Genomic DNA, 25,120 nt, shown 5'->3' with positions numbered 1-25,120 from the left:
TAACCTCAACCATAATAATTTTATGCACAGTACACATGCGATTATGCTGCAGCACAGGAGCCACAGCTGGCACCTGCCTGCAGAAGGGTTGTTTTTTTTTTTTTTTTAGCATGTACCGTATATATAATATTCATTATGTAAATTAGGGGGCAGGGCACTGAGGGATCAGAGCTAAGCAGGGCACCACAGGCCCACTCCGCAACAGGAGCATATCATTAACTCAAAACTGAAAATAAAGATAAACAACAACCACAAGACGGATTTCATCAAACAAGGTATCACTGTAATCAGTATAATGGCGCCGACCTGACACTGTCTGTAGGATACTGTGCACAATCCTGCTGACGGGTTCCCTTTAAGTTCAAAATACAAATGACTGACCAGAAGCATCTTCCTCTGACTATAATAGCAGATCAATAGGATTAGTGAAGCCTGACTCATGTCAATCCACTTCATAGAACCATAATTCTTTTAAAAAATAAGGGTAAGGCTGGGTTCACATTGCGTTAACAGCAGCCCGTTCAACACATACATTAATGGGCTGCTGTTAACGCAAGTGCCGGTATGGCAGAGCGCAAGTGCAGATAGAGCATCTGCCAGCTCTATCTGCGCTAGCGGTGACTGACCCGGAAATGCTGCAGCGCACGTCTCGGGGTTCGTCACTCAATGATGGCACATCGATAGCGCATGCCCATTGTGGGCTAGCGATGCGTCCGACATTGGATTCAATGGCGGTGTTAATGGACTGCATTACACCGCGTTATGCCGCGGTGTAACGTAGTCCATCTAACGGACGGGTTTAACGCAATGTGAACCCAGCCTAAGTTCACACAGGGCATTTTTGCTGCTCATTTTTATGCTAATTTTCAGCTGGGTTTTACAGGACCACAAAGCCTATAAGATTTCAGAAATCTCATGCACACACATTGCTTTTTTTTGTCATCAGTATTTTGTGCTTTGCTGCGTTTTTTGGACAAAACCTGATTCTATAGAATAGGAATTTATTTTTCAACACTAAACTATATCAGCATGCACAAGAGAAATCTAGCATGCCAAAACAGCTGCAAGAAAAAAAAGGACATTTTATTTTTCTGCAGCTTCTTTCCTGCCAAGAGATGTTTTTGCTGCAGAAAAAAAACGCTAAAAAAAAGCCTAGTGTGACCCTAAAAGTAGATACGAATTTTCCAACTAAGAGATGGAAAAACAAACAAAAAATGTTAAATTCCATCAAAAAATGGTGATGCGACATTCACATCATGAAAATCAAAGACTGTATCACATGGTGATTTCAGGGCATTTCTGCCACCCTAGTTCGGAGTAAGGAGGGGGCATAGCAGTGTAGTTGTAACAGTTAGTGGAAGGTAACATGTCCTTATTTTAATAGATGACTTATTGTTCTATTGATTGGTGGTCACACCTGCAGGAAGGCGAGATGTAACCTGGCTGGTTGATTCTGTTTAGTTTTTAGACTCCTTTTTATCTCTTTAAAGGGAACCTGTCACCTGAATTTGACAGGATCGGTTTTCGGCCATATGGGCGGGGTTTTCGGGTGTTTGATTCACCCTTTCCTTACCCGCTGGCTGCATGCTGGCCGCAATATTGGATTGAAGTTCATTCTCTGTCCTCCGTAGTACACGCCTGTGCAAGGAAAGGGTGAATAAAACACCTGAAAACTCTGCCCATATGACCGAAAACCGGTCCCGCCAAATTTAGGTGACAGGTTCTCTTTAAACATGGGGAGAAAACCCGCAACATCATCATCCAGATGGGCAGACTTAAAAGTAAAGCACGGCTGTAAATCTCACATTTCTGCTAAAAGCTTTAAAAAAAATGGTTTTGCAAGTACAGTTATGCTTTATCTAGAGTTTGTATTTGTATTGACCTTGGCAGGTGTACTATGAAAATAGCAACCATTAATCACCAGGTGATATACCACTAAATGACAGAATGTCTATTATTCAGGACCATACATAGGTAGGACGCCCTGTTAATACTGTATGTATGTTCGATCTTGAATAAACAAGGACCTGCTCGTTTTCTTTTAAAGGGAATGTGTCATCAGAAAATGACCTATTGCTTAACCACCCTCAAATGCATTTTAAATGGGCTATACAGCGCTGTAGGGGACTTGGCCTCTGTCACAACCATGTGTACCTTTTAGGCTATGTGCACACGTTGCGGATTTTGCTGCGGATCTGCAGCAGTTTCCCATGAGTTTACAGTACCATGTAAACCTATGGAAAACAAAATCCGAGTGCACATGTTGCGGAAGAAAACGTGCGGAAACGCAGCGTTGTTTATTCCGCAGCATGTCAATTCTTTGTGCGGAATCCGCAGCGGTTTACACCTGCTCCATAATAGGAATCTGCAGGTGTAAAACCGCAGTGGAATCTGCACAAAAACTGCAGTAAATCAGCGGTAATTCCGCAATTAATCCGCAGTGCAAATTTACCGAAATCAGTGCGGAAAAATCCGCACACCTTTCTGCAACGTGTGCACATACCCTTACTGGTACTGTGCTTGAGAAAATAACTTAATTTATAGACAAATGAGGAGGCTTCCATGCACCCCTGCGTGGCCAATAGTTTGGCGCACGTTGCATTTGCATATTAGGGGTCTTCCTCTGCTTCCGATTGACCGTTCTCACTTCCACGAGCTAGCACTGTCTGAATGCAGACACACGTGTTCTCCTTGGCTCCTTTCTTTTGAGGTCGCTTGTTACACGCGGGTCAGAAGAAAGGAGACAAGGAGGAAAATATATAAATATATGGATAGATAGTGCTATTTAAAATTGAAATAAAAAAAATTACAAAACATTAGACTACGTTTACCCTAAAAACCTAGTGTTAACCGTTATGCTATTTTTTGACAAGACATTCCCTTTCACAACGTTAAAATTAAGTCGTATAAAACTGACTAGGCAAACTAAAAGGTCAGCTTTGAGGAGGTAGATAAAAGGCTGACATTTGAAGACGATCTATCACTAGATTTCTAAATAAAACCTGCATGTCACTGCATAGATCAGACCTAATGATTTTATCCTTTGTGAAAGTTTATACTCCATCAGTGTACTTCCTCTCTGCTGCTGAACCTGCTCAGCACAAGCCGCAGCTATCAGACTGGGTAGATGGGGACTGAATACACAGGACTCCCTGTGCTTTGTCACTCTTTAGCGAGACTCATAAAAGTCTAACATGGATTTATTAATATACATACATCAGCCTCATCATGTGCCTATCTGCCTCAAATATGGCTCAGAAACCAGCTGACCTAAGTGATGGACCACAATGCGGACTGGTCGTCATGCACTAAGAGAAGAGGGGGGAGGGAAACCAAAAACGACCAAGTCCGTAACGCATAAAAAAAATAACTTTATTAATATAAATGTATAAATTACAAGTATGTGGAAACAGTGGACAAATAAACATGTAATCAAATGCACAGATTGCAAAGGGACAAACGGAAACGGGGGAACAAACAAATCCCACAATGCAGATGTGTGGTGAAATAATCAGTGTATTAGCAATAAATATAGGTTTAATTTTTTTTTTTTTTAACGAATATTTGAGCCCATGGATCCATTGTATGTCCGTTTTGCAAGCCGGCGAGAAAATCTCGCAGTACGGATGCCGTATGGATTACATACGGAGGATGACATACGCAAAATACACTGCCACACCCTGCCTACGGATGACATACGGATCACTATTTTGGGAACATTTCTGCGTATTACGGCCGTAAAAAACGGACCATATTTTCGTATGCGTAATGTGACACTGGCCTAATAGTCTGCTTAGCAGTCAAAAATGTTAATAATAAAGGTCGTAATTGGAAGACCATACGTTGGGCTATTTTAAAATAAAGCTAGGCTTCTCAAAATTGTTCCTCAAAGCTGGATTTGGAACAGAAAAAAAATAAGACATTACATTCTATACCAGACAAAACTACTTTGGTCACATCCAACAGGTGTGGGGACCATATCTCCTTGTTGACTGCAATCCCAGAAGCACCCTGGGTAGCTTTAGTTGCGCAAGTAGGTGGTACACCCATTGCATTCCCGCTAGTGAATTTCTCATTAATGTCAGTGACATTTCATAAAAGTCAAAATTGAACAATCCCCTTTAGTCTGCTTCCTTAGCTAGATGGCACATTGCCAGCCTTACTCTCGTACTTGGAACAGGTTCTGCCTCGTCCAGGATTTGGCTTGTATCAATGCATGGCTCAGCGATTTCAATCCTTGTACTTTTCTTTTGAAATTCCTGAACGGTGTATACCGGTCTCAGACGCAGAATGGAGGATCAGTATTGTGTAAAAAAACAGAACAGAATAAAAGTAAGCCGAGATATTCACTGATTTTTGAACGATACCGTATATATATATCTCTATCTACTATATAATTGTCTAAGGGTCACTTCCATCTGTCTGTCTGTCTTTCTGTCTGTCTGTCATGGATATTCATTGGTCGCGGCCTCTGTCTGTCCTGGAAATCCAAGTCGCTGATTGGTCGCGGCAAAACAGCCACGACCAATCAGCGACGGGCACAGTCCGGAAGAAAATGGCCGCTCCTTACTACCCGCAGTCAGTGCCCGGCGCCCGCATACTAGCCACCGCTCACACAGGGTTAATGCCGGCGGTAACAGACCGCGTTATGCCACAGGTAACGCACTCCGTTACCGCCGCTATTAACCCTGTGTGTCCCCAACCTTTTACTATTGATGCTGCCTATGCGGCATCAATAGTAAAAATATGTAATGTTAAAAATAATTAAAAAAACAAAAAACCTGCTATACTCACCCTCCGTAGTCCGCTGAGCCGCTCGCGCCTGCCGCCATCTTCCATTCCCAGCGATGCATTGCAAAATTACCCAGAAGACTTAGCGGTCTCGCGAGACCACTAAGTCATCTGGGTAATTTCGCAATGCATCCTGGGAACGGAAGATGGCGGCAACCGCGCGCCTATTGCCGGAGCTCCGCTGGATCCCAGGAGGTGAGTATATAACTATTTTTTATTTTAATTATTTTTTTTAACAGGGATATGGTGCCCACACTGCTGTATACTACGTTGGCTGTGTTACATACCGCGTGGCTCTGTGCTGTATACTACATAGGCAGTGTTATATACTCCGTAGGCTGTGCTATGTATTACGTGGCCACTGTTATATACTGCGTGGGCTGGGCTATATACTACGTGGCTGGGCACTATACTATGTGGCTCTGTGCTGTATACTACGTGGCTGGGCAATATACTACGTGACTGGGCAATATACTACGTGGACATGCATATTCTAGAATACCCGATGCGTTAGAATCGGGCCACCATCTAGTATGTGTGTATATATATATATATATATATATATATATATATATATATATATATATATATAAAATCTACTATATAGCTGTCTTATCACTTCCGTCTGTCTGTCTGTCCTTCTGTCATGGTTATTCATTCGCTGATTGGTCTCAGCAGCTGCCTGTCATGGCTGCCGCGACCAATCAGTGACGGGCACAGTCCGATTAGTCCCTCCCTACTCCCCTGCACTCACTGCCCGGCACCCGCTCCATAATCCCCTCCACTCACCGCTCACACAGGGTTAATGGCAGCGGTAACGGCCCGCGGTGTAACGCACTCCGTTACCACTGGTATTAACCCTGTGTGCAGCATCAATAGTAAAAATGTCATGTTAAAAATAATAATAAAAAAAAAAAAAACTGCTATACTCACCCTCTGCCACCTTTCCCGCTCCTGGGATCGCTCAATTGCAAGCGACAGCTTCCGGTCCCAGGGCTGGTGTGCGACAAGGACCTGCCGTGACGTCACGGTCCTGCGTTGAAGTCCTGCTATACTCGCCATCCGCCGCCTTTCCCGCTCCTCTGGACGCTCCCGGGATCCCTCCATTGCAAGCGTCAGCTTCCGGTCCCAGGGCTGGTATGAGCAGGACCTGTGATGACGTCGCGGTCACATGACTGTGACGTCACGGCAGGTCCTTGTCGCACACCAGCCCTGGGACCGGAAGCTGCCGCTTGCAATGTAGCGATCCCGGGAGCGTCCAGAGGAGTGGGAAAGGCGGCGGATGGTGAGTATAGCAGGACTTCAACGGGCCCTCGGAAGGTGAGTATATGTTTATTTATTTTTTTAACTCTCTATACTACGTGGCTCTGTGCTGTATACTCCGTCGCTGTGCAATAGACTATGTGGGTGGACAATATACTCCGTCGCTGTGCAATATACTACGTGACTGGGCAATATACTACGTGGCTGGGCAATATACTACGTGGCTGGGCAATATACTACGTGGGCTGGGCAATATACTACGTCGCTGGGCAATATACTACATGACTGGGCAATATACTATGTGGCTGGACAATATACTATGTGACTTGGCAATATACTATGTCGCTGGGCAATATACTACGTCGCTGGCCAATATACTACGTGACTGGCCAATATACTACGTGGCTCTGCTATATACTATGTGGCTGGGCAATATACTACGTGACTCGGCAATATACTATGTCGCTGGGCAATACACTACGTGGCTGGGCAATATACTGCGTGGCTGGGCAATATAGTATGTGACTGGGCAATATACCACGTCGCTGGGCAATATACTACGTGGACATGCATATTCTAGAATACCCGATGCGTTCGAATCGGGCCACAATCTAATATATGTTTATTTTCACTTCACATTGGTTTATGTCGCATCTACTATATACAGTGGGGCAAAAAAGTATTTAGTCAGTCAGCAATAGTGCAAAAGGAGTGGCTTCGTAAGAAGCATTTCAAGGTCCTGGAGTGGCCTAGCCAGTCTCCAGATCTCAACCCTATAGAAAACCTTTGGAGGGAGTTGAAAGTCCGTGTTGCCAAGCGAAAAGCCAAAAACATCACTGCTCTAGAGGAGATCTGCATGGAGGAATGGGCCAACATACCAACAACAGTGTGTGGCAACCTTGTGAAGACTTACAGAAAACGTTTGACCTCTGTCATTGCCAACAAAGGATATATTACAAAGTATTGAGATGAAATTTTGTTTCTGACCAAATACTTATTTTCCACCATAATATGCAAATAAAATGTTAAAAAAACAGACAATGTGATTTTCTGGATTTTTTTTTCTCAGTTTGTCTCCCATAGTTGAGGTCTACCTATGATGTAAATTACAGACGCCTCTCATCTTTTTAAGTGGTGGAACTTGCACTATTGCTGACTGACTAAATACTTTTTTGCCCCACTGTGTATATATATATATATATATATATATATATATATATATATATATATATATATATATATATATATATATATATATATTTTGTTAATTGCAATATGACAGAATAAGGAGCTGTTCAGTACATTTCTATTGATGGCTTAGTCTTCGGATAGGTCATCTATACCAGATTGGTGGGGGTTGGACAACTGGCACACCCTTCCAATTGGCTGTTCTCGGTGGTGGCCGGATATACGCAATTGGGGCGTGAAACCGCACAGCTCCAACTGTATAGAGGCCACAGCAGGTTACTGCAGATCCACATCTATTCATTTGAATAGGAGCCAATGTGCAGTACCTGGCCATGACCACTATACAGTTGACAGAGCTCTGTACTGTGCATCTCCGCGACTGATGACATCCAGCCGCCATCGGTAACAGCTGATCAGCAGGGGTTGCCATGTGTTTTACCCCCACCTTATATTGATGACCTATCCTTAGCATAGATCATCTATTCTAAAATACCGAACATCCCCTTTAAGCATGCCATACATTAGGAATATTAACTAGCCATTTTTCTAACAAGTCATTAATTTTTAGATTGGAAAAGCTAGTCTGGTTTTCCATTGATGGGATACAGATCCTCAGCATAAACAACTTTTCAACTACAGCACCTGACAATGACCCCCAAAAAAACATGCAGATTGGCTTGTCGACAGATATTTCAGGGCATCTGTCAAAACAGATGATGTAAGAAAAAAATCACTGATGGTTACCAGAAAATGGTCTAAATTAGCCTTTTTGGCCATCCTAGTGTAAGGGGTATAGTGGTGGAACCACTGTGCCGTGGACCGAAGAGAGCCTGGCGGTGCATTATTAGGCGAACACCTGACTCTTCGCTAGAGCCCCTGAAGGTGAGGTTAGACTCGGCTCCAGATGAGAGCCAGGTACTACTCCATGACAGACCTCGGACATATGGCAGCTGACCCCCAAAGGGGCAGGTAGTTGGAATGACCAGGAATGGAAGGACCTTGACAAGTACAGGCAGGTGCAGACAGGTACAGGTGGTATACACACTGGCACCGCAGGTGTGGCTGGTATACAGAAGAGCAGATACTGAAAGGCACAGGCAAGAAGGAGCAGGCTCAAGTGGGTACTGGTAGGTACTAACAGACAGGGGACCTGAGAAATAGTAAGTGTTCAGACTAACTGACTTAGCACGTTGCTCAAGCACCTCCCAACAGCCATTGGCTGGGAATACTTTAGGACGGTGCACACAATCTCTTTAAGACCTAAACACCTTAAATGCAGTGTCAGGCATGCGCAGACCCCAGGAAACAGCAGTAGGAGGAGGAGGACACACAGGACAAGGGCTGGGCCAGGATGGTCAGTGAGTCAGCGTCCTAGTCGGGGGAGGGGAGAGTGGGAAACAGACGATACACCTAAAAATTGCTAGTGGCCATTTAAAAAAGGACAGTTGCTGTTGATTTTTTTTTTTGAGGCGAGTGGGGGAGGGGGGCATATTCTTTGATTAGGTTTCCTCTTAATCCAGAATTATGGTTTTTAGACATATTTCTTGGAAATTGCTGTTTGTGTTAACCCTGATGATGACAATTATTACTAATACTAGATTGTGGCCCGTTTCGAACGCATCGGGTATTCTAGAATATGCATGTCCCCGTAGTATATGGACAATGATGATTCCAGAATTCGCGGCAGACTGTGCCCGTCGCTGATTGGTCGAGGCAACCTTCATGACATCATCGTCGCCATGGCAACCATTATGACATCTACGTCGATACTGTGCCCATCGCTGATTGGTCGAGGCGAATTCGCGGCAGACTGTGCCCGTCGCTGATTGGCCGAGGCAGCCTTTATGACATCATCGTCGCCATGCTGTGCCCGTCGCTGATTGGTCAAGGCAACCTTTGACATCATCGTCGCCATGGCAACCATTATGACATCATCGTCGCTGTGCCCATTGCTGGCGGCGGCCTCGACCAATCAGAGACGTGGGAAGTCTACGTCCTTTATGACATCATCGTCGCTGTGGCCCGATTCTAACGCATCGAGTATTCTAGAATATGCATGTCCCCGTAGTACATGGACAATGATGATTCCAGAATTCGCGGCAGACTGTGCCCGTCGCTGATTGGTCGAGGCAACCTTTATGACATCATCGTCGCCATGGCAACCATTATGACATCTACGTCGATACTGTGCCCGTCGCTGAATCAGAAACGTGAGATGTCTACGTCCTTTATGACATCATCGTCGCTGTGCCCGTTGCTGATTGGTCGAGGCCTGGCGGCCTCGACCAATCAGAGACGCGGGATTTCCAGGACAGAGACAGACAGACAGACAGAAAGACAGACAGACGGAAAAACCCTTAGACAATTATATATATAGATTCTTTACATGTAGATGCCGATTAGTCCCAAAGAAATGCCTGTTACATATTTGCTTGTCATTTCTACACAATTTGTGTAGGACGGAGGAACGTGGCTGCTGCTATGTGCGACGGAATTCAGTCTAGTCACTAGTTTTCGGAATTAGGTATAAAAAAAAAATGAATTGTGAATAATTACATTATCTTTAATGAAGAATATTAAAAATTTAATTGCCAAATAAGCTTGTTGTCTTTTGTTCTGTAAGGATTAAGTAGCCTCTCAGTGTAGCTGCTATTTTATGCCATTTGTCTTGATTTGTCTGTACGTTTTATAGATCTGCAGTCCGTTGTTCTCATTAATAACCAACCCAATCAGTGGGGTTCAACGGCGTACAAAGAAACAGCGGAGAGACGCTCGCCCAGACAGCCATGTTGGTGGTAACCATGGGAATAGCAACAGGCAGGACCACATGAGGGAAACATGTGTCTTGATTGTTCCCAGCTGAATACCTCACTTGGGTCGCAATGTAAAAATTTTAATTAGCCCATACACCTAAATTAATTAACGAGAGGCAAGTGCGCTGTATAGGCCTAAGGGAAAGGGAGACAGAATGGAGCGAGGGGAGGAGGAGGGGAGCAGCCATATGCAGCATTGGGATAAGTGACGCTTTTCTAGTCACTCTTCAACGGCTTTGCTTTTGGCAAGAAGTTCATAGACAGTAGCTGGATTTCTTGTGAACACGCACGTGTGCCCGGTTGGTTGATGTGGGGTGCGGATACAGCCCTCCTGCAACATTGTCATGTACCCACATATTAATTAGCACATAAACCAGAAAGAAATACATTATTTTAAGCTTGTAAGCCAACGAAAAGGAAAGGGAAGCCAGCTCACTGTGGACAAATGAAGTCCAAAATGAACAGACACACATGCTGATCACTGTGTGGATGCAAAGTGGCTAACAGGGCTTCCAGATAAATATCCAATTTTATTTTGTCATTAAAATTCTTTATCAAGAACTGTATTCCTTTTTTTTTCTATCCCCCTTTTTTTGTTTCATTTGGCATGGCATTTTAATGACAAAATAAAAATGGAATATGTTGTCAGAAGTTGGAATGCCCTCCTTGCCACTTTGTAAGCTTTCAGGCTGCCTGTGGGTATATGGCTTGTGTAAACGGAATACTGGTGGGACACCCACTTAACTAGTGATGAATTCCACCCAAGTATTAACCACTTCAGTACCAGAGGATTTATATAAAATTCGTCGGAGCGCCGAATGCCGTATGGCCGTATTTACGGCCGTGAAAAAATATCGTGCCTGCTCAATATTTTTCATGGCTTACGGATACAGCCCCCATTGAAATCAATGGGGCTGTAAAAACAACGGAAGCTTGCCCAGTGTGTTGATTTTGCGGTACACCGTGAAGACCATATATGCGGAACGCCGTATATTTACTAGACACTCCCATGTACTTCCTGTTTATCACTTCGAAGGCCTGCAGAGACACGAGATGGACCTATTCCAAACCAGAAAAACGGCGATCCGAGAAGATTTTTGCAGTTCGTTTTTGTGACAAACCGTGAAAATTACGGCAATACAGCCCGCAAAAAGCACAGCAAGTGTAAAAGAAGCATAATACATATTTTAGTCTGCTTAGTTCCTCCTGGGCCCTATACTATGCTTGTGGAGATATTGATGTGTATAAATAGGAAAAAGATGACCCGGCTGTCTATAACCACAATTATATGGCTCTATTTGGATATGAAATTGCCGTAACCCAAGGTGGGTGGCTTATAGTTATCTCGATACACAAACGATGCAATATATAAACTAAACCAGTGTTAATCAGAACTGAGCATATCCTTTTATTAGGAACCAGTGAAATCAACAGAACACTTCATGCCCAGTATTCATGAATGATGGTAATTATCATTGAGTCATTAAAGGTCACTGACTCATGGAGTAACACATTCTTTTTCTGGCAAGCAAGCACAGATATAAAGATTTCATGGGCATAGTTGCCTACCCATATATATTTATAGTTCTTTGTTCCAATAAAAGTAATATGGCAGAAGATTATATATATATATATATATATATATATATATATATATATATATATATATATATTAATATTATATACACATACATACATATACATACTAGATGGTGGCCCGATTCTAACGCATCGGGTATTCTAGAATATGCATGTCCACGTAGTATATTGCCCAGTTGCCCAGCCGCGTAGTATATTGCCCAGCCACGTAGCATATTGCCCAGTCACGTAGCATATTGCCCAGCCACGTAGTATATTGCCCAGCCACGTAGCATATTGCCCAGCCACGTAGCATATTGCCCAGCCACGTAGTATATTGCCCAGCCACGTAGCATATTGCCCAGCCACGTAGTATATTGCCCAGCCACGTAGTATATTGCCCAGCCACGTAGCATATTGCCCAGTCACGTAGCATATTGCCCAGCCACGTAGTATATTGCCCAGCCACGTAGCATATTGCCCAGCCACGTAGTATATTGCCCAGTCACGTAGTATATTGCCCAGCCACGTAGCATATTGCCCAGCCACGTAGCATATTGCCCAGCCACGTAGCATATTGCCCAGTCACGTAGCATATAGACTTAAAATAAAAAATAAACATATACTCACCCTCCGTTGAAGTCCTGGCCCTGCGTGCGGTGCACCCGGCAGCTTCCAGTCCCAGGGTTGGTATGGGCGCAGGACCTGTGATGACGTCGCGGTCACATGACCGTGACGTCATGGCAGGTCTTTCTCGCAGGACCTGTGATGACGTCGTGGTCACATGACCGTGACGTCATGACAGGTCCTTGTCGCATACCATCTTTGCCACCGGAACCTGCCGCTTGCATGGACTGGTCACCGGAGCGTCGCGAGGAGCGGCAAAGGCGCCGGAATGTGAGTATATGATGATTTTTTTATTTTTTTTAATTATCTTTCACATTAGATCTTTTTACTATTGAGGCTGCATAGGCAGCCATTGGGTGATTGCTATGAAGGTACTCCTAGATAGTCCAGCACACTTGGCTGGCCTTCATAGGACACCATGAATTTATCTATACACCAACATGGTATGCGGTATGTAACACAAGTGATCAGAGTTCCACAGAGACTAAAAGATAAAGTAAAGAAAACACATTTTAAAAAATATATAAAATTTCGAATTCACTTTTTTCCTTTTTAAAAGACATAAAAACTAAATGTTTGGTAGTGTTGCGTCTGGAAAAGTCCAACCTATCAAATTATAAAATTGACTCCAAAGGTAAAAGTTGAAATGGCAAAACTGCATTTTTTTTTCTGAACCCTGCTCCTCATAAAAAATAAATAAATGCAATAAAAAGCTAGCAAAATGTGTCAGTTCAAAACGCAAAAAAAATGACATTTTTCTGAATTCTTTTCACTGCTCAAAATTTAAATGAAAAAAAGAATGTTTACAAATTTGATATAGTCGTAAACGCATTGGCCCGTACAAACCTATCTCCCGGTCACTTTTAGGGCACAATGAACGTTGTAAAAATAAGATCTGAAAAACAATAGTGGAATTGCAGAGGGGGTTGAGGGGTGTTAATGATTTTACTTCGGAGTTTTTGTTCACATTTTCCAGTACATTCTATATTAAAATTAATGCTGCTTTTCTAAACCATAACTCGTACCACAATAAAGCATACCCCCGTAGAATAAGAATAGAAAACAGATAACACTACAAAAACGCTGGGTGTGAACATAGCTTTTTTTTTTCTGCCTGCTGAACAGCTGTAAGGCTGTGTGCACACGTTGCAGATTTTTCGCTATAAAAATGCGATAAAAATGCATAAAAAACGCATACATATGCATCCCATCATTTAGAATGCATTCCACAATTTTTTTGCACATGTTGCGTTTGTTTCCGCTAAAAAAACGCATCGCGGTAAACGCAGCATGTTCATTAATTTTGAGGATTTTTTTGCTGATTTCCCACTATATTATTGCATTGGGAAATCTCCGGAAAAAAAGCAAAAAAAAAAAAATGCATGCGGATTTCTTGCAGAAAAGGTCCGATTTTGCTCAGGAAATTTCTGCAAGAAATCCTGATGTGTGCACACAGCCTAAAAGCTAGGAGATTCCGAATCCTCAGGCATACTCTTGTTTTGTTTCCTGACTGAATTTAAGTACGGTACTGCAGTGTTTTTGATATCCGGGGCATGTCAATTTTTGCACCTTTTTTTAACCGTAGACAGCAATAAGAAGGTGGGGAAAAAATACAACAAACAGGCTTTGCCGCATGTATTGTAGACAATTCAAACATGTAATCAGCACCAAAAAAGCAGCAAAATCTGTGTTTTGTTTTTAATGTCAACAGAGTAGGTTTTGCTTCAGGAAAAAAAAACGCTGCAAAAATGCTATGTGTGAACATGGTTTTAGCTTAATCAATTTAGGACTCCATGTGCAATAAAAACCAGGGCTGTGGAGTCGGTAAGCCAAACCTCTGACTCCACGACTCCGATTCCACAGTCCTGACAAAAACAATGGATAATTGCCTGGTGCTGTTCAGTGATGTCCGCACCACTGTTCCCGGACAGTGACGTGACATCGTTGTGTCATTTGCATGTGCGGACGTCTGCCCTGAAGGAATATTGATGAGCTGCATCTGGCCGCTCAGGAGTTGCATTGTCCCGTCACCCTCCAAGAACGGTGGCGTCAACATTACTGGAACGGTGCTGCTCTGGGATATGAGGAGCCATTCTTTTTATTCCATATGTGGCCCCTAATTAATTAATTTGTAGTTAAGAAAAAGAACAACAAACCTGCAATGTTCAGTAGAGAGACTGACAATGGAAAGCACCACTCCAGTGTTTTCTTCTTGTTTTGTTTTTTGTTGCAGCGCTGGAGTGGTGCAACTAATCTAAGTTCCCTCATCCCCCTGTCTTATATCACCAGCTGCCTTTTTCTTCTGTTATCTGCGTCACTCCAGGCAGTCTCCAGCAGTTTGTGACCTGTCTGATCGCTCCATTGTTTGCTAGAATGAGTCACTTTTCAATGTAAGTCTATGAGAGCCGGAACGAGGATGTCATAGACTTAAGGTACCGTCACACTCAGCGACGCTGCAGCGATATAGACAACGAGCCGATCGCTGGAGCGTCGCTGTTTAGGTCGCTGTAGAGACGTCAAACACTGCAGCTCCAGAACGATGCAGGAGCGATCCAGTAACGTAACGGCGACTCACTTATCGTTGTAGCTGGTTGTTAGCTCCATGTAAAACATTGCTGGCATTGTTGCTTTTGATGTCAAACATGACGATACGCGCCGACCTGACGACAAAATAAAGTTCTGGACTTCTAGCTCCGACCAGCGATGGCACAGCGGGATCCAGATCGCTGCTGCGTGTCAAACACAACGAGATCGCTATCAAGGACGCTGCAACGTCACGGATCGTTGTCATTCTCGTTGCTGAGTGTGACGGTAGCTTTACATTGAGAGCTCGTTACTGTTACTTCTGATCAGTGACAAGTTGTGGTCACAACATGGCGCCGCCAGGAAGAGCGGAAACCGGCGGCTGGTAAGTATAAGACTAGGTACTTAGTAGCACCACTCCAGTGCTGAAATAAAAAAACACTAGAGCGGTGCTTTAATTCTATTTAGCACTGGCTTCTACAGAAGAAAAAAAACAATGTAATCCGTCATATCAACCTAGGTAAAAGGCTGCACCAAGTTGTGACTTTATGGTGGTGTCTTTTCTTGCTAAAAATACAATGAACAGATGTAGGCATTCTCTACACACAACCGGTCAGAGGCCTATGTGCCCATTTTGGATGCACGTGACTGTATTGGGTAGGGCCGCAGCATGACTAATTAACTAAGTAATTAACAATCTGAGTGCAACCTGGAGTTTTATTAGCCCAAGCGTCCATATTAATAAATTACGCTACTGGATAAATTAAATTACACCATTAGAATGATTAATTCTGTATGAGACATTTATTAATCTTGCTTGCTGAGCGATCGCATATGTAAAGCATAGTTTATTGTAAAACTATCGGGATAATATTTCTAGGTTAGCGAGCCATATTGGAGCCATATGCATGTTAATTCTTCATCCAAAGTCTGCGAGATTAATTAGATTGTGGTGGCTGTAATGTAACCTGGGGGATCCGTGACATTACTTGAATGTGCATGTACACAGTGGGCTCCGTCACCGACGGCATACTCTCGCTTATCGTTGCTATTGGCTTGTTAATTATCTAGCAGGAGCAGGGAGCCACCTGGGCATCGGTGACAAGGACACGGAAGTGTCTGTAAAATGGGATTTCTGCCAGGCCCTTGTTCTCTAAAAAGCAAACTGATCTGAATAAACAAATACAGGATGTGATCCGTACGGGGGTGGGGGGGTTCTATTCACAGCAGGTATGTACTCTAGCAATATTACATACTCTTGGCCAACCTCATGGCAAGCGCTCAGCTGTTTCTATGTCTCCTATAGAGATATATGAAAGCACTGTTTTGTTTTGTTTGTTTTTTAATTTTGACCTTTTCTCCTTTTCCGAAAAAAAAAATACAAAATTTATTGCTTGGAAATTCGGAGACATGTTGTCAGAAGTTTATAGAATAAAAAAAAAAACAATTTACATTTTACTCAAACTGATATCTATAAAGAGAAAAATCAGACAAACTGAACATTTTTGCAGTGGTCTGCCAGAGCTTTATGTGAAATGGTTTAGTTTTCTTTTTATTTATATCTTGGTTGCATAGTTTTACGGCTGAAAGAAGAGACCAGTCCATTGAGTTCTACCTATACCGTAACATGTTGATGCAGAGGAAGGCAAAAGCTAATTGCCCCAGATTAGGGAAAAAATTACATCCCAACTTCTGATACGGCAATTGGACTAGTTACCTGGATCAACCTCCCATCGTAGAATATAGTACCCATAACCTGTAATATTACATTTTTTGAGAAAGGCATCCAGGCCCTCATTGTAGTTTTTTAGTTAATCAACCATCATGTGGCAGAAAGTTTCATAGTCTCACTGCTCTTACAGTAAAGAATCTGCATCTGGGATTATGATTAAACCTTCTTTGCTCTATGCGATGTCGTCACTGCAGGCCCAGGTGTAAAAAGATCACTAGAAAGATCTCTGTACTGTCCCCTCATATTTGTACATTGTTGTATAATCGCCCCAAAGCCTTCATTTTTGAAAGCTAAATAACCCTAGGTGTGAAAACCAGGCTTTGGTATTTCAGCTCACGCATTCCCTCAATATGCGTGCATCGGCTCTGGTTCACGTCCTTTTCAGAATACGGTGTACAATTTTGGGCTCCATTGGAGAAGTGTGGCCACACTAGTGACTTTTATCGAGGCAAAACAATGTTCTTGTCATAAGCATCTATGCCTGTTTTAATGCATCCCATGCAGCAGCTGTCTGGCACTGGTCACCAAAGCAGAGTTTCCTGCCCACCCATAAGTTTTTACCATTTGTACATAACTGTACATTTTATTTCTTCAGTCCAAGTGTACGACCGTATATTTATCTAAATTAAAACAATTGCAGTTTCTCTGCCCAAGCCTCCAGATTATATAAATCCTTTTGTAATATTAAATTATCCTCCTCTGTTTATTGCCTTGACGAGTTTAGTATCCTCTTCCAATATTGAAATTCTACTAAATATGTATTATCTTTGAAATATGTTAAAAAGAAGAGGGCCCAATAGTGACCCTCTGTGGCACCCCACTGTTAATTGGCCTAAGTTTATTTTATACATATTTTTTTAAAGCAAATCGGTCACTGATATCACATTACTAGCTCGATAGATTAATAAAGAGGTTTTATCAGTATAAATTGTTCTATAATGTGAGTCTACATATTTGACAGTATGGTTGGCAACTAATTCAACTGTTGCACCTGCAAATGCTGTAACTGCGTTCAGAATTTCATCTTGTGGTTTAAGAATGTTTCAGGAAATCCTTCTCCAGAAGATCTGTTAATACCTGGGTATTATACTGTATCTATGACATACAGCTAACTCTCTTTTCTTTTCTATACAGAGCCGCATGGCAGAAAGCCTTCGCCTGTTTGACTCCATCTGCAACAACAATTGGTTTATCAACACTTCTCTAATCCTCTTCCTTAACAAGAAGGACCTCTTAGCTGAGAAGATTCGACGCATCCCCCTCACAGTCTGCTTTCCCGACTATAAGGGACAGAATACGTATGAGGAAGCGGCAGTTTACATCCAGCGTCAGTTTGAGGACTTGAATCGTAACAAGGAGACCAAGGAGATTTATTCACACTTCACCTGCGCTACGGACACCAGCAACATTCAGTTTGTGTTTGACGCAGTGACAGATGTTATTATCCAGAACAATCTCAAATACATTGGACTGTGCTAAGTGTTTCCCCTGGAGCCTGCAACGTTAATAGGGCACGTCCTTATCCCTGACACTACATGCCAGGGGTTAAAGCCAACACTAAGCAAGGGGTGAGGCCAGATCCAGAAGGTCCCCACATACAGCACTGAAAGTCCAGAGTGAATTCCTCACCCTCACAAACTTGATGTCTTCAGACTGAAAGGGTGATCTGGATTTTTCTGGTGTCAGACCAGAAAAATGTTTTTTTTTTTATTTGCTCCCTGTATCAAGTATGTGTGGTGTGTGTGTGTTGTGTGTGGATCTACTGTGCTTGACTGGTGCCCGATGTAGTAAATCTGCGACAAGCTCCGTTTGATAAAAGGTTACTGGCTACCAATGGGAATCTAAGGTATGTCAGCTCGGCAGAAGTCCCAAATGTCACTAGGTTCGGTCAGAAAGGATGCTTTATTGCCAGCACCGATCAAACAATCAAGAATTATTCCAACTAGGCCTGGCACCTACGATATGTGCCAAAGCTACACAGGGTTATATATTTTAATATGTATTTAAAATTGTTGTACATTTGCAACTTTATAGCTGCAATACAAGATATTTCTTTTTTTCTTTGGTCCAAATATGGCTGCAGAGGCTTAAGTTTCTACAAATCAAGGTGCCAATAGCTTGTCTTATTCATGTAGCCTTACTTCATACAGAGATGGGACAAGATAAACCAAAACACAACCACATTCCCAAGTGATGTACCATTATGAACCTACGTCTCTATTTTAACTATCCTTCTGGACCGGCTACTCCTCCTTCATACACCACTCGAAAGGCAGCAGGAGAACAGCAACAATAGTTCAGTTTTTTCCATATTAACAGATATATAGCCAGAACCCCCGCATGCACGCACTAGGACACACACACACACACATGCACGCACACACTAGAACACACACACGAATGCACGCACACACGCACGTACTAGAACACACAAGAACGCATGCAAGCACTAGAACACGCACGCATGCACTAGAACACACACAAGAACGCATGCAAGCACTAGAACACGCACGCACTAGAACACACAAGAACGCATGCATGCACTAGAACACACGCGCGCACACTGGAAGACAAACGAACGCACTAGAGCACGCGCTTGTACTAGAACACACAATGTATGATTAAAGGGACTCTCGTCAGCACAGTATGACTGTTCATACAGTCACACGGAGCACCCTTGCTTTGGCCAAACATGTCACTGCGCTTTACCACCTTCTTGTTTTTCCCTCTGTCTGCCTCCCTCTTCTTTGGTTGACAGCTCTGGCTTTATAGAGTCAGCGAAGAGAAGAGATAGATGGAAAACAAGTAAGGAATGAAGGTAGGTGAAAAGATGCACTTGACTGTTTTTCCACTCCAAGAGTGCACGGATTGCTTCAACTTGCTGACAGACTCTCTAATAAACCCCGCAAGCTCTAGTGCTTTCACCAGTCTAACTGTCCTCCAACGGCGACGTTCCCACTACCTAGGTTTGGCAGTGGCTACAGCAGGCACAAGACTAGTCCAAGCTTGGTCACCGCAGTGTAGGTAACGAAGATCGGTGGGACTCCAGGTCAATGGACTGTAATTCACATGGTCATTTTAGGGGGTCCCCTGTGTTCTACAAGTTTTAGAAAATCTTGAACCATCGATTTAACTGCTTCGTCTGATTTGTTCAGAGTATCAATGGTATTACACAGATGCTGCTGGTGAGAAGGTGAAATATTTCTGAAACTAGTAGTCATATGTACTGATATGATGACACCGTATCAATAGTATTTCTCCAGAATGTTTTGTCTTCTGGAAGGCAGTATACAACATACTGCTATATTATAGACTGGTAACGTAAAGCATGCCAAATGACCTTGCTGTGAAAACGCAGCAGGCCAAGCTCCCCAACAGTGTGTTCTTCTCATGGTTTAGGCCAGGATTGCTCCCCAGTGTTCACTGCCTTACAGTTGCTAATATATGTACCAGAAGGACTTTCTCCCGTCTTCACCTTCTCGTTTTCAATGTGGAAAATGGGCCTCTATATTGGAATCCTGTTTTGCAGCTGCTCTCTGTTGCATCTGAACCACAGTAGGTAGAATCCAAAGCTTGGTCACTTTGGAGACATTTTCTTTTGAAATTTCTGAACCTATATTTTGTATACCCGTATCTGCACTAGAAGAGCCTGTCCTCTGCCACTTTGTTTCGAGGTAATATCCTTCTAACCCAACCATCTTCTCTAAAGACACAAGGACGGCTTGGAACAGGCTCCAGCAGCAGATTGCCCACTCAAATACAGCTGTCAAGATTCTTTTTTTTCTGCAACGTCCCATGCTGTTTTTCATAAACAAAAAAAGGGGGGAAAATTTTAAGACATTTTAAAGACATGCTTGACTATTTTTGTTTGTTATGAAATAAAAAAAGGTATGTATCAAAAAAAAAAGCAAAGAAACACTGGAACATATAACACTGGCTATTTATTTTGCAAAAAAACAAACAAACATACAAAGCAATGAAAAGAAGCTTTTGAGTATTTACACTGAGAGACAAAGACTTTCTATGGTAATAAAGACGTTGTGGCGAGGCCCGGCTTTTCTTTCCCTTAAACTACAGCAGTACGTTTTTAAAGAAGCATCAGTGGAGCAATATGAACAATATCTTCACATTTTTGCTTTTTACAAGGTTTTTGGGAGCTGGAAGTGTGACATTCCATAGGCCCAACATAAGGATATTCTCCATTTTCTGGCGGTAGGGCTGCTGGCTCTGGATGTCTGTGTGATGTCTGTGTGTAAATAAGTTGAGACCGTGTAAAGCACATCCACTTAGTCTGTAAATTCCTCTCCTTCCAGCTTCATGTGTAACTCAAGTCAAGTCACACAGTGTCCTCCTGAAAACACAACCCCCCTATAAAAAGTGTATGACTCCTCTGCCAAGGGCTTATATCCTCAGGGTCCATGATGCCTGCAACACACTGTATGTACCTGGTACCTGGCACTGCCCAGGGTGCCTTGCAGGCTTCTTCGCCCCTGAAGACTAATGACACTACAATTTCAGAATTAAATCTCTACTGGCGAAAGGGAAATAAAGATTCTGAATGGTTAACTTGGTGTTTCATTCTTCTAGATGGCTAATTGGTTGTTTTTCGGGTTAGGTTTCTGACAGGGCTGTGGAGTCTGTAAGCCAAACCTCCGACTCCTCAAATTTCCCCGACCCCACAGCACTGCCCCCTACAGAGCATGTAGATAAAGTCTCACCTAAAAGCTTAGATCAGGGGTGAGGAAACTCAGGCCCGAGGGCCGTTTATGGCCTTCCATGACCTTTTAACCGGCCCCAGGGCAGATTCCTGGGGACCGCAGTACCTGGGTCGGCAAGTGAATTTTCATGGCTGCCGGCCCAGTAATTTCTTCTTACCCTGAGCTCGTGCACTGTCTTTACTACTGAGAACTAAGGCGCATGCCATGAAATATTACGTCCTGATACCAAGCACAGCTTCAGGATGTACTTTGTGGGCGCAATTTGCCCCTGAAGGATGGTAAAAATATCCAGATGGCCCTTGGCAGAAAAAAGGTTCCTCACCTCTGGCCTGGATGCTTAGATCAGAAACCAAACAGACATTTATAGGACATTTCATAACTTTCCGAATTCTTCTGAAAACATTTCCAGCACATCCTGCATTGTACTACTGGACCCAATTTATTATATACGGTAACTTAGGAGTCAGAGTTGGTCCACTTTATTCCAACTCCACCAAAAATGGACACCGACTCCACAGCCCTGCTTTCTGATAATCTTACTGATATATGAATTTTGCAACTACCATAAAGGCTATGCCTAAGAGTTAGTGTATGTGCACATAGCATTTTTCAGAGGCCAGCGTAACTGCATCCTTTTTTTAAATTCCTGCATTTTCTTGAAACATCTTTGACAGCAATTTGGACATCTTTCGTCATGGCAGAGTTTTAGATTCCATAGTAATGTATTGGCGGCATCAATACTGAAGAATAATCAGATCACTTCTTTTAAGTGACAAAACACCGAACATATGTTTTTCAAGTCATTTTGACATTGCTGTGCATATGTTCACTTTTTTGGAGTATTTTTTGGCGCCTGAGAAAGATATCATGTGCCACACACCCTTTGTGTGTTGTGAATAAGCACCTCAAGAAATCTGATCAGGAGAAAGTGTGCACTGCCATATCCAAACCTTCATTCTTCTTGGCTAACTGGCTGAGATTATCTAACGACAAGCTGCTTGGCAAAATTCTTCTAAATAAGATCTAGAGCCTGGAAGATGATCCCACTTGGCCAATTAAACTAGTGGGATTTGCTTCACTGCATAATGCCCATGCCTTTTCAGGAACCCTTCAATGGGTCCATCTTGGTGATCGGTCATCGTTATTTGCATTTATACAAACTGCATATTTCCAAGTGAAGAAAAAAATCAATTAAAGTTTATCAGAAAGGCTAAAATAGAAAATTCAGATTTTTTCAGATTTTTTTTTTTAAAACATACAACTTCAAATCACCAGGACAGACTTGGCAATTTATTTTTTCATGAGTGAAAATCGCTAATGTAACACTGATGGTAAAAACTGAGATACTGCTGAAAATCTAACCCAAAACACTGATTAAAATTTGGTCCATTTTTTTTTTTCATGTATGAGCAAAAAAAGAAAACTGAAGTCTGAATGAGGCCGAAGGTAGAAATAAATACTTCTCTGCTGGATTCTGTCATATCGTGCATAGGGAGTGTTTCGTTACGTAGTGACAGGCTTGTGGCATGCTCAGTCATCACAGGATAATCCTCTACTCATTAAGAATAATCCTTAAATCTGCTACTCATATCTCTCGCAAATTAAATCACATCCAGCTTTTCTGTCACTTGATTCATCTCGTCACCATAACACCTTAAATGGGGCTTTCCACCTTAACTATTCATGGCATATCAATTGGATAGGTCTTTGTCTAATCAGTGGGTCTGACCACTAGGACCTCCATTGAAAAATGAAAGCATTGTGGCCTTTCCTGATTTCGAACCCCTCAATTCTTCAGAGCTATACTATTGCAACTTTTATGGCATTTATTACATTTGCTCATAAGAATCCAGATGTGAGCAATATTGGCGGTATGTAAACAATCTTAAGAAAGACGCAGAAAGCAATCACAGTTTCGGTAAGTATACTGTTATATATATATACTGCTCAAAAAAATAAAGGGAACACTAAAATACCACATCCTAGATATCTCTGAATGAAATACTCCAGTTGCAAATTATTATTCATTGCATAGTGGAATGTGTTCAGAACAATTTTCAATGTAAATCAAAATGAATATCCCATGGAGGTGTGGATTTGGAATGATACTCAAAATCAAAGTGGAAAATCAAATTACAGGCTGATCCAACTTCAGTGGAAATGCCCCATGACAAGGAGAAGATGCTCAGTATTGTGTGTGGCCTCCACGTGCCTGTATGACCTCCATAGTGTACAACGCCTGGGCATGCTACTGATGAGGCGGCGGATGGTCTCCTGAGGGATCTCCCAGACCTGGACTAAAGCATCCGACAACTCCTGGACAGTCTGTGGTGCAACGTGACGTTGGTGGATGGAGCGAAACATGATGTCCCAGATGTGCTCAATCGGATTCAGGTCTGGGGAATTCCAGCCACATGAGGTCTGGCATTGTCCTGCATTAGGAGGAACCCAAGGCCAACCGCACCAGCATATGGTCTCACAAGAGGTCTGAGGATCTCATCTCGGTACCTAATGGCAGTCAGGCTACCTCTGGCGAGCACATGGAGGGCTGTGCAGCCCTCCAAAGAAATGCCACCCCACACCATTACTGACCCACTGCCAAACTGGTCATGCTGAAGGATGTTGCAGGCAGCAGATCGCTCTCCACGGCATATCCAGACTCTGTCACGTCTGTCACATGTGCTCAGTGTGAACCTGCTTTCAGCTGTGAAGAGCACAGGGTGCCAGTGGCGAATTTGCCAATCCTGGTGTTCTGTGGCAAATGCCAAGCGTCCTGCATGGTGTTGGGCTGTGAGCACAACCCCCATCTGTGGACATCGGGAACTCAGACGATCCTCATGGAGTCGGTTTCTAACAGTTTGTGCAGACACATGCACATTTGTGGCCTGCTGGAGGTCATTTTGCAGGGCTCTGGCAGTGCTCCTCCTGTTCCTCCTTGCACAAAGGCGGGAGTAGCGGTCCTGCTGCTGGGTTGATGCCCTCCTATGGCCCCCTCCACGTCTCCTGGTGTACTGGCCTATAAGTAAGAGAAGGCTGACAGCACTCATTATATTGGGGTGCCCCTTCCAAATCCAAGGAACAGTCATGGATAGTCCAAGCAATCAAACAAGTAGAAGAACAGTCCTCCATCCAGGTGTACAAAACTCTTAAAGAACAGAACCACATGTTATCACAGCAGACCCTGATGAGCAATCAGGTCCCTGTGTGTGCAAAACGGACTATTCACACCCTATCATTGTCCTGACATACAAAAATCTACACAACAAAATGACAGAAGGGTCCAAAGTATGTAGAAAAATACAAATTTTATTCCTTAAAAATAGCCAAAATTGGGCCAATATTTAAAGTGCAAGGGAGAAATGTGTAATAGATGTAACATACAATATGGAACATTGCAAGAGTATGGGCGCGCACAGGACATTGGTATACAAATGAGGAAAATAAAATAACCTCACTAATGGGCAAAAAGTATTTTACCATATAGAGCCAGTATCAAAAGAGTTAAATTATAATTAGACTCCTATTGTGCCCTACATAAGTGCCATAGTGAGTACATACAGCACCATACATAGTGTAGGATGACCGTCTTATAGTCAATATAGATTCATAATTACCCATCAACAAGGACGATCCAGGGCACGAGCATACCAATGACCCAGCGCGTCCGCCCCAATACTTTTTGCCCATTAGTGAGGTTATTTTATTTTCCTCATTTGTATACCAATGTCCTGTGCGCGCCCATACTCTTGCAATGTTCCATATTATATGTTACATCTATTACACATTTCTCCCTTGCACTTTAAATATTGGCCCAATTTTGGCTATCTTTAAGGAATAAAATTTGTATTTTTCTGCATACTTTGGACCTTTCTGTCATTTTGTTGTGT

At 42.8% G+C, this 25,120-nt stretch overlaps 2 protein-coding genes across 2 annotated transcripts in view; one reads left to right on the top strand and one right to left on the bottom strand.

Moving 5' to 3' along the window:
- The window catches only part of GNAZ (G protein subunit alpha z), a 193,601-nt gene extending 172,520 nt beyond the window's left edge, over window positions 1-21,081 (top strand). The window contains exon 3 of the mRNA XM_069757607.1: window positions 17,650-21,081. Within this exon, the coding sequence (XP_069613708.1) occupies window positions 17,650-17,994 (345 nt within the window). The 3' untranslated portion in view covers window positions 17,995-21,081. The remainder of the gene's footprint in view (window positions 1-17,649) is intronic.
- The window catches only part of RSPH14 (radial spoke head 14 homolog), a 416,596-nt gene that overhangs the window by 283,068 nt on the left and 108,408 nt on the right, over window positions 1-25,120 (bottom strand). The gene's annotated exons all lie outside the window — the stretch shown is intronic.

This window comes from Ranitomeya imitator, chromosome 1 (genome assembly GCF_032444005.1).
Source record: "Ranitomeya imitator isolate aRanImi1 chromosome 1, aRanImi1.pri, whole genome shotgun sequence".
Taxonomy (NCBI): domain Eukaryota; kingdom Metazoa; phylum Chordata; class Amphibia; order Anura; family Dendrobatidae; genus Ranitomeya; species Ranitomeya imitator.
This window is presented reverse-complemented; position numbering and strand designations above follow the sequence as displayed.